Raw genomic sequence first — 10,422 nt, 5'->3', positions numbered from 1 at the left:
GAGGTAGGAGTTTTGAAGGCGTTCAGTTTATATGGGTCAGAAATGTTCTGAGATACAATCTCTTGTTTTGAAATGTGAAATAAACACTATTATTAACGTATGTGTAATAATAACATTCCTTGAGCAATTTCATGCCCAGATACAATAACGTATCTCGAATACAGATGGCTTTGTTGTATCCCTCATTGCAGGGCTATGTCATTAAATCTAGTCTATGCAAGGTAGAAAATTAAACATTACAAAAAATCGACTGAGCAAATTGTGAAAACCTCCACTGCTCATTCTATATTTTTATCCATATATTATATTCTATATTTCTGTCGGCTATGCCCATGTTAGAAGAAGCCATGACTGCAGCTACAACAAATCCTCTCACTTGTTTCTATGAACAGCCTATATGGCTCATAGGGTCTATGTACCCCAGGGTACTGCCGGAACGTACCCTGGTAACTATCTGATATATGGTTAGGGTTAGGGAGTAAGCGTAGGCGACTCTCTAGACTCGTTAGTGGAGTAGGCGAGGTACGGTCCGGCATATTAGATAGTACCAGCAGAGCATATAAATCACGTTGATTTATTATTATGCTCTGGTACCAGGTTAAGTTCCGGCAGTACCCTGGGGGACATAGACGCTCCCAGCCTAAATGTGGACTACTTGCGTGCTGTTTATGAGCTAACCGCGGGTTGCCTGTGGGCTGTCGGTGCCTGTTAGACATTTTAACAAGCCATCGGAAGCCACCCATGATCAATACGCCATAAAAAAATTTATAATCAATAGAATGTTTGGAGGTTTTCGGAGAAAAAAGCGTGTGGTTTAGCATAGATTTGAGTGAAGTAGTAGCTGTTGTCTGAGCTGCGTGCGTGCGTGCGTAGTGCCGCCATCGCGTGTATCTGTAGTGGCGAGAATGGCCGATCAATATCTGCCTATAGCTGAGCTACAATGAGCAGTGGGGATTCACTGCATCGCGTAGACTCTACGCGGTAGAGCTAATTGCTAAACTTGGGAAGCACGGGTGAAGTAGAGTTCAAGCGGCAGCTGCATTGGCAATGAAAACGAACTTAGAATAGCAGAAGCGAGAGGAAGTCGTGGTCCTTAATTAGATTGGAAAGTTGCAGTCGTCTCAGCTACGCCTAGTTACTTCTAACGGTGTGTTTTCGGTGTTTCCCTTCTGTCTTCAATGTGCATACCACAATATTCATTATTAGCACAACATTTTTATTATTATTTTTGTCATCATATCATCCTCATTTATATTATTGTCATCAGTAAGTAGCATGCTTGGGAAATCTCTGCGAATACAAGTATGTCATTCATATTATAGTTGGTATCAGGGTTGTAGCCAGGACAATTTTAGTGCCGGCTAATATCAGTGATTGTGTCATATGCATAAATTATTATAATAGCAACATGGTGCTTAGCCAGCCACACTGCATGTACTGTGCGCTGTACGATGTGATCAGATGACGATATTACGCATAATTATTGTTGAGATTAAACTCAGAGTTGTATTTTAAATTCAATCTAAGTGTATCAGTTGTAATTATTTGTACATTGCTCACTATTTTGAAGGTAATTTTACACAAACCTGGTCATTTTTGTGCCGGTCAGAAGGATGTTATTTAAAGCTGCGTGCTGGTTGGCCAACACCAGAGCCGGCTATTACCGACCGGCACCGACCAGCGTAAACTACAACGGCCCGGTGCTTCGTATAATACTGATAGATAAGTATGTTTGCTTTGCAGAAAAGAAAAGAGGGTTGCACTCTTTGGCAAGTGGACGAGTGCGCTGTACAGTGCCGATGTGAAAACATACGAATCTTATAATTCGAAGAAGAAAGATTCTCATCGAGTATGTATTCGTTATTCGTGTTAAAAGTCACGTTTGCCCGTAATCCTCCATGAAAACTTAATATGTATATATATATATATATATATATATATATTTAAACAAAATTATTAAATTATGAACTGATTGATGATTTACTATAAAACTCATGGCTTTACATCATACATCATATGTCAACTTTTGCATTACTTTCATATTTATTTAATCCGTAAAAAAGTCATGCTGCCACATGTGATGCTGCCTCCAAGTTATCATGTAGGTTAGTCAAATTTCTGTTTTTAATAATTTCCACGTATTTCCTTTACGCTCTAGCACTCGAAATATAGTGATGAGTCAGATAGCCAGATAGCCGACATTCCACAGTGCCCCAATGCAAAGTTGCTATGGAGACGGGATCCACTGCCTCCAAATGCAGAGCAGGTAAATATTGATCTACACGAATTGTTTTGCGAAAATATCATGCGGTACCTAAAATTGCTAGTTTCTTATCGTAGATTTTGGTTCGATATTCATGTAGAATTGTGATATAAGTATCAAACATCTGTTCTTCGGATTAGTTGATTAATGGATTTGCATGACACTAAGTGATGAAAATATTGACATCTGTATACTGTTTCTGATTTGCCACTTAGCACACACAGTTCATGTTCTATTATTACATTAGATAAGATTTATGCTTTCTACATGAAAAATTGAGTCATCGTGAGTAGAGTTGAATGTCCATAGAGTACTAGAGGGAATGCCTGGCCTGCAACAGAGCTTCATTGTACAGTCACTTTGCATGTTTCAGCAGGGAATGTAGTTTGCAGTTGGTGCAAGTCTTATCCCTGCTAAAGTGTGCTTGGATAGGAAAGACCCAGTGCAGACCAACTGCTGTAGCATACCATAGCTAGTAACAGGCCAACCCCCCAACTGTCAGTGGTTGACACACACGCCGTATAAAAATAATGGTTTGGCTTGATCCAATTGAATTTGTTTTCTGCTTAACCTAATGGCCATTATCAGAAACATCGTAAAGTTAATGCTAATGATAATGCGACAACAGCACTTAATGTTAATGTTGACGTTACGAGAATAGCGTTGACAGAAACGCATTGCTGGTTTCTATTGCAGGCTTATCTGTTCAGTGAGTTTGCTCTGACGCTGAATGAGTTCACGGACGAGATGAGGGCGAAGCTTCCACAGACAGACTCGCGGCTACGCGACGACGTACGCCGACTCGAGCACGGTGACATCGGTGCGTTACATGTCCCGCGCACGCTCCCTTTTGCTTATTCTACGCACGCTCCCATCTGCTTATCCCGTGCACGCTCCCTTTTGCTTGTCCTACGCGCATTCACTTTTGCTGGTTCTATGCATGCTCTCTTTTGCTTGTCCCGCGCACGCTCCCTTTTGCTTATTCTACGCACGCTCACTTCTGCTTGTCCCGCGCACGCTCCCTTTTGCTTATTCTACGCACGCTCCCATCTGCTTGTCCCGCGCACACTCCCTTTTGCTTATTCTACGCACGCTCCCTTTTGCTTGTCCTATGCGCATTCACTTTTGCTTGTTCTACGCACGCTCACTTTTGCTTGTCTTCTCAATAGTTGTTTTTCAGTTTGCAATCAGGTTCTTTAAGTTATACCCATGTCATACCAATGACATACCAAAGTTATACCAATGACATACCCAAGTTATACCAATGACATACCAAAGTTATATGCCAATGACTTCGGTGCATCGCATGTCCTATGCACGCTCACTTTTGCTTGTCTTCTCAATAGTTGTCTTTCAGTTTGCAATCATGTTCTTTAAGTTATACCCATGTCATACCAAAGTTATACCAATGACATCGGTGCGTTGCAAGTCCTACGCACGATCACTTTTGCTTGTCTTCTCAATAGTTGTCTTTCAGTTTGCAATAATATTTTTTAAGCCAGTGCTTCTTAAACTATTTCAGTGTTGTTCACCCTTGAGTCTTTATCACGAAATTTCATTCACCTGCGATTAAATTTCCTTTCGTTTTTGGTCTAGTTTCATTCACCGCAAAATAACTTCATTTACCGTTGGGTGAACCATTTACCAGTTTAAGAAGCATTGTGCTAAGCTATACCCATGCCTAAAATGAACAGGTCTAGTATTTTCATAGCCTAATTAGTATAATCTTACTAAGGGAAAAAGTAAAAACAACTGTTAGGAAACAAAAGCATGTAATTCGAATTTCAAACTAATCAAATTAATTTTGTTTCAGATGGCGCTGCTGATAATAAATTGATTTTGGAGGAAAAACAAAGAGCAACAAGAAAGCTTATGCATAGTAATAAGGAAGTTTGGTGCAATAGGTATGATACATCCTTCCAATTTATGAGTAAATCAGCAACTAGGTAATCTGTGCTCTTTAGCTAAAGCTACGTTGTCTCGTATGCACAGTAAGTGATAATAATTGAGCCTAGCCGAGTTAGTTATTTTCCGATTAGCAAACTAAACCAGGTTGGAATATTGTTAAAATCTATATGTTCGGTACAATCGGGCACTTACCTCGTGCACATTTAATTGAAATGATTTTGTGTGTAGGCTAAACAGTTGTGGGGTTGTTGTAATAATGGTGTGGCCGCAGGACTGGGTTACAAGTCATATCATCTAAGTATGTGTTACATTGTGCATCTGTGTAGGGCCTATGAGCCTCACATACAAAATAGGTGTCACAAGTAAGGGAGCTTTTGTATTTGATTTATTATGAGAAGATGTTATCCTTTTGCAGATGGTTTAAAGAAGGACCCAACCCACACACTGGTGTCCCAGATTGGCTGCCCACAGAGAGATGCTACTGGGACAGGGATTGGTCAGGCTGCCCTGATATATTCTGATAGACTTGAAATATTCAAGTTATTTATTTTAAATCATAGGTCAGTGGGCACTACACTGCAGGTAAACATCAATGATATGGGCCTGATGTAGGCGTTTAATGTTCCTAGTTGCATCAGTGACCGGTGTGCGGTAGTGTCTACATAACTGCAGCCAGATTGCGATAATTTAATGTCTGCTACGGGATGAATTTGGACAAAAAAACATTTGGTAACTTAAATAATAGAGATGTTGCCCGTTGCAGCATTCTTTAATTAATCCTACTGTAAATAACTGCAAGGGAACCATTGACTGGTAATGCCAATTAAGAGATGAAGAAAAGTATGGTTCCTATAGGAAAGTGATAGCCTTTCTCATTACCAGCCTAGCTGCTTGTTTTAAAGCATTTCCAGATCGTTGCGAGTAATCTCTCTAAGACCCTCTCAAACGCGAACTGGTGTCTCTGTATGATTGTTTATTTTTTGCCAAATCATGAAATTGTGAAATTAGATCATTAAATATTGACTACATTTTTAGATAATTTTGTATATTTGCACCTCTTTCGACACCATTGGAATTTTAATGGGGTTAATTTCTTGCACGCTCTGGTATGTCTTCTTTATGTAACAATATTTGCTGAAGAACCTGACGTATGTTAAAATATGATCTGCTATCGATAACTTATGCTGAAGATAGAGTGCGTTTGGTGTCAACTTATAATATGCAACTGATTTGTATTATCTGGCTGGTGACAGCTGGATGGGTGAATCACACGAAGGTTAAAGTGACCAAAGAAACTGCATCAGTGGTTTCGTTCGTACACTATTTCCATCATGAATGCAAATTGTCGTACCGCACAGTTAGGTTTTGAGAGTATAATATACAGTTATTGATTTACAATTCAACGAACTAGGCTGATTTGTGTCACGGTCTGATGCATGTATTTGCCCACTGTAAATAATTTTATAAAATTTAGGCAAGGGAAGTAAGTGTAGAAAATAAAAGTGTGCAACTATTGTAAGTCTTTAAACTATGATAAAACGTATTTGCCCCCACATTGCATAATCAATGGTGATTGGTGAAAGTAGTAGAATGAACATATGTATACTAGTATACATATGTTCATGCTAGTAGTTGGTGCGTACCTTGTCAACGTTTCTAGTCCCAGCATGCACCACCAATTCGATTTTCGTACTTTATCAATTCATATTTTGTAAAGGTTTACACCTACATAACTATAGAAAGTACCTGTTCACTATTTCTATCAAAACCATGTCATAAAACAACCACCAGTTTCTATAAATGATGACTGCACCATGAACCTTAGTTCAAAACAGTTGCTATACAGCGTTGACAGTTCAAATGCTGATATTGATATATTGCGAAAGTTCTATTGTGAAAGTAGTGAAAGTATTTGTTAATTGAAGGTTTATAAAGGTTGTTATTGTCCACTAATTTTGATTATATATTATTATTAAAAATACGTTGATAACCATTGAAAATGTTAGTCATGTCTACTGTGTCCGAATTATTAAATGTTTCATTAAAATATTTTGTAGGATTGTAGAATTTCGGAAACGTTTACATCTGAATCAAAAAAGTTATGTAACTATTTGAGTCAAACCAGCTCTGGTGGTGATCTTTGATATTAAACATGGCAGCTATATAAAAGCCACTACTCCTTATATCTCATGTGCTAAACGTGATCGATTTTTATATCAATGTCTATATATAAATTTTCTTCCGTTCCAAAAGAGACCAACAGAGACTCCACAGACTCCAAAATTACACACAGAATATAAATACTATCATAATCTATAATACTATCCCTGAACCACCCTTTTCATACCGTTTGGAGCCCCTAAACTCCCTCCACATACCCTTTCTAGAACCCTTAAGACCCGCTCCCCGTACTCTGTGGGACCTCTGAACCATCTCCCCATACTCTGTGTAGAACCCGTAACCCACCTCCCACATACTCTGCATGGAACCGCTAATCCCCCTCCCCATGTCCTGGAACCCCCGAATCTCCCTCCCCATGTTCTGGAACCCCAGAATCCCCCTCCCCATGTTCTGGAACCCCTGAATCCCATTCCTCATGTTCTGGAACCCCTCACAATGCTTTGTGTGGAGTCCCTAAACCCGCTCCGCATGCTCTGCATAATCAATTGTAGTAGGCCTACTCATCAAGTGTTAATCAACATACCGTGTAGCATATATCGTATACATTTGGATGGGTTAATGACATTTCCATGAGCAGTCAATTTCTAAGTAATTCGAATAATACGGCGGGAAAAATTATATAGGTACATCAATCCGATTTTTCTGACAGCATGATTACAATATATGATCTCATCGATATATTTATTTATCTTCTACTTAAAACATAAAACCGTTAATCATAATTCCCTCTGTGTTATACGCAAGGTACTCACTCCTACGATGTTCTGCATGAGAACCACATGTAAAGTTACCCCGGCAATTAAAGCCCAGCACGTACGTCAACTGATATTTACGTTATATCTTGGAGTAATCATTCTGAATCAGACATCAGTCTGACACTCCGTATCATCGGAACCGCACCATGTAACACACCGTATCATCGGAACCGCACCATGTAACACACCGTATCATCGGAACCGCACCATGTAACACACCGTATCATCGGAACCGCACCATGTAACACACCGTATCATCGGAACCGCACCATGTAACACACCGTATCATCGGAACCGCACCATGTAACACACGTACCGTATCATCAGTCAGAATGATTACTCCAATGTTATATGCAGCGACTAACGTAAACCTGTTGCTAGCGTCATTCAGGGGATATATATATATATATATATATATATATATATATATATATATATATCAGGAGTAGATAATAGGGAATTATCCCTCCCTAACCTCTACTCCTGATATATATATATAAATATTAGTGTAAGCGTGCAACAGGTTTACGTTAGTCGCTGCATATTTAACATTGGCTATCCAGCCTCTCCCAGGCGCCCGTCACTCCTACGCAGTCATAAACATGCTCCACACACGACATCGCTTCGCGCCATAGACATGAAACAATCGATCGCCCGCGTACATCAATCGGCACCGCTGCTTGCCATGACGGACTTACATCGTACGCACTAGCGGCAGGCGCGGTACACGCTGGCTATCTGTAACACCCGCTGTTGACTTCGCTGGCAGTCTACTGTCAGGTACTGTTCAAGGTATAATTTCAATTTTTACATTCTTACCCCCCCCCCAATTTTCTCAACGAATTTCACGTTTCACAAAATTAACCCCTGCGACTGTCAAATCCGCCGATTTCCGCGGATCCGCCGAAAAATCTCATCCCGGAGTCAGTATGTATGCGTGTGCGGGCGTGTGCATGCGCGTGTGCGTGTGCGTGTATGTGTGTGCGCGCCCGTGTGTGTGTAAATGTGGTATGTGTGTGCGTGGGTGCGCGTGTGATTGTGCGTGCGCATGGCCGTATGTGTGTGAATGCGGTGTGTGCGTGCGTGCGCGCGTATTAGACTATAGGCCGTCCTGTCCGTAATTCTTTCAATCTTGTGATTCCCTCCCCGGCAGAACATCTTTTGTAAATAAAGGGGAAAATATGAAACAACGATTTTCATCTTATCCCACGTCTGAGGCCCGCATGCAAGGTTTTTAGTAATTTTGCGGGAAAATTAGGAAATTCAGCTTATTATAATATTCACCGACAACGCGTAGTAAAATGACGGAGAATTGTCCAATTAGGTCCCGCGTTGCAACGCATGCGGTAAGAGCGAAGTAAATAATCCAATCGAAAGAGCCGTACTACGCTATGTTTGTACATATGTTGTTGCTAAGGACTCCAACATGACTGCGCCCACGGAGCCATTGAAAATACTGTGTTATTGTCACAATCCCAGGTGTTTCTGATAGTGAAATTTCGTGTGCGTGCGGGGGTATGTATGTATGCGTGTGTGTGCGTGTGCATGTGCGTGTGCATGTGCGTGTATGTGTGTGTGTAAATTGGTATGTGTGTGCGTGGGTGCGCGTGTGATTGTGCCAGCGGCAGTCAATGTAAGCGGGCTATAGTACTAGAGCTATGCCTGCGCATGCCCGTGTGTGTGTGAATGCGGTGTGTGCGTGCGTGCGCGCGTGTGTGTGATGCGTGTGTGCAAATATTTGACAACGGGAGGTGTAACCCTGCCCGCCGCCGTCCACTGACTTGCAAGAACATATATCTTCAAAACTACTCAATGCATTTTGCTTTTTTTAAAGAATTTGTCTTATTAATGATGCTTCGTACCAGAATATTTTCAAAAATAATATCTATATAAGTGAAATTGTACTATGAAATCACCCCATTTCTCTTTTTTGGAAAAATTGTATGTAATTTTAACTTAAAATTTTAGATTTTATATATATTTAGATACAATTTTTTTAAACAAATATTGATATATGACTCGATCGAGTCTACATATCAGTATTTACTGTAAATACATCCTCAACTAAAAGTGAGAGATAAATGGTTAAACCGTCATCCTCAAATCAGACCCCACTCATGCAAACCCGGCTGGAGGACGGGTAATAGCAAGAAGTTTTTATATTATACACTCCTGATATGAGCAAGAATTGTGGGTAAGTGTGCATGTTGCGCGAGTGGGATAAGTTGGAATAGTGATTGGCATCATATTAGCTACACTTTAAACAATGTTTCATGTTCTGCCAAGGAGGGGACCACAAAAGTCAATATTTGAATGCATTTGTAGTGTACGGCCTATAGTCTAATAATAGTATATTATGTATCACAATTTGTGACGGTAGATGGCGCTATACACGCTTTTAGTTTGGTCGGCACATGTTTCCATGAAACAGAGTATCCGCGTGACATCAGTACACGTCACGCACGAACTCGGCTATCTCCGAAGTTTAATGCATACAGCCTGCTGATGGTGCTGGTGGTTGCACATGGTCATATTCCATACTACGCATATTAACTTCCGCATCAGCAGACTTTCCGGACTTTCCGGACTTTCAAGGAATGATGCAAGGAAGGATCGTGGGTATATTTGCTATAGTTTATAGAATGTACAATGTTATGTTGGACCACAATGGAAATAAGTGTGTTAGCCACGCTTTTTGTGTTTTCATCCTCGATAATTTTCTAGCTGCATTTTTGTTTTATTTATGCTGTTATCGATGTAATGTATGCTTTGTTAATTATCGAAATAAATAAATAAAAAATAAAAAATGCAAAAACCCTAACCACACTGACGTCACGCGGATACTCTGTTTCATGGAAACATATGCCCACCTTTTAGTTTTGTTAGCGTGGCAATAAATTGGCTATGCAGCGTTCCGACATGTTTTGTATAACTTTACTATGGACGTTTTATCGGCAGGATGATAAGAAAATAGAAATTTTGCAATTTTGCAATTTTGCAATTTAGATAATTATTGTCAATAAGAGGAGTTTGACACCACAGACTGTTACCTGAGTGTCGTGGTATTTTTGGAAATGTTTAATCAGTGTTAGCTATCGCTTCTCGGCCTTTTGGCTAAGATCAAAGTGTAGTATAGTGGTAGTTCAAACCATGAATCACACTGGAAGGATCCACCCTGGCTCTACTGGTTCTACAGACAGCATTATGTAAGTTGAAATTTTCTTTTCTTCACTGAGTCATTGTCATTTGCTGTTCACACCGGAGGCCATCAAGACATCTTGCTTCCTGGAAAGAAGACAGGCTGGTGACTACAGA

At 40.2% G+C, this 10,422-nt stretch overlaps 1 protein-coding gene across 1 annotated transcript in view; it reads left to right on the top strand.

Moving 5' to 3' along the window:
* Nucleotides 1-6,171, top strand: part of LOC106820730 (oxysterol-binding protein-related protein 1-like) — a gene marked incomplete at its 5' end in the record, with an annotated part of 14,663 nt that extends 8,492 nt beyond the window's left edge. Inside the window, 5 exon segments of the mRNA XM_014825267.1 lie at nucleotides 1,744-1,849; nucleotides 2,159-2,266; nucleotides 2,960-3,083; nucleotides 4,077-4,167; nucleotides 4,587-6,171. Of these exon segments, the coding sequence (XP_014680753.1) occupies nucleotides 1,744-1,849; nucleotides 2,159-2,266; nucleotides 2,960-3,083; nucleotides 4,077-4,167; nucleotides 4,587-4,692 (535 nt within the window).
* Nucleotides 6,172-10,422: the final 4,251 nt, after the last annotated feature.

The sequence above is a fragment of the Priapulus caudatus genome, unplaced genomic scaffold, assembly GCF_000485595.1.
Source record: "Priapulus caudatus unplaced genomic scaffold, Priapulus_caudatus-5.0.1 Scaffold2, whole genome shotgun sequence".
Taxonomy (NCBI): Eukaryota; Metazoa; Priapulida; class Priapulimorpha; order Priapulimorphida; family Priapulidae; genus Priapulus; species Priapulus caudatus.
This window is presented reverse-complemented; position numbering and strand designations above follow the sequence as displayed.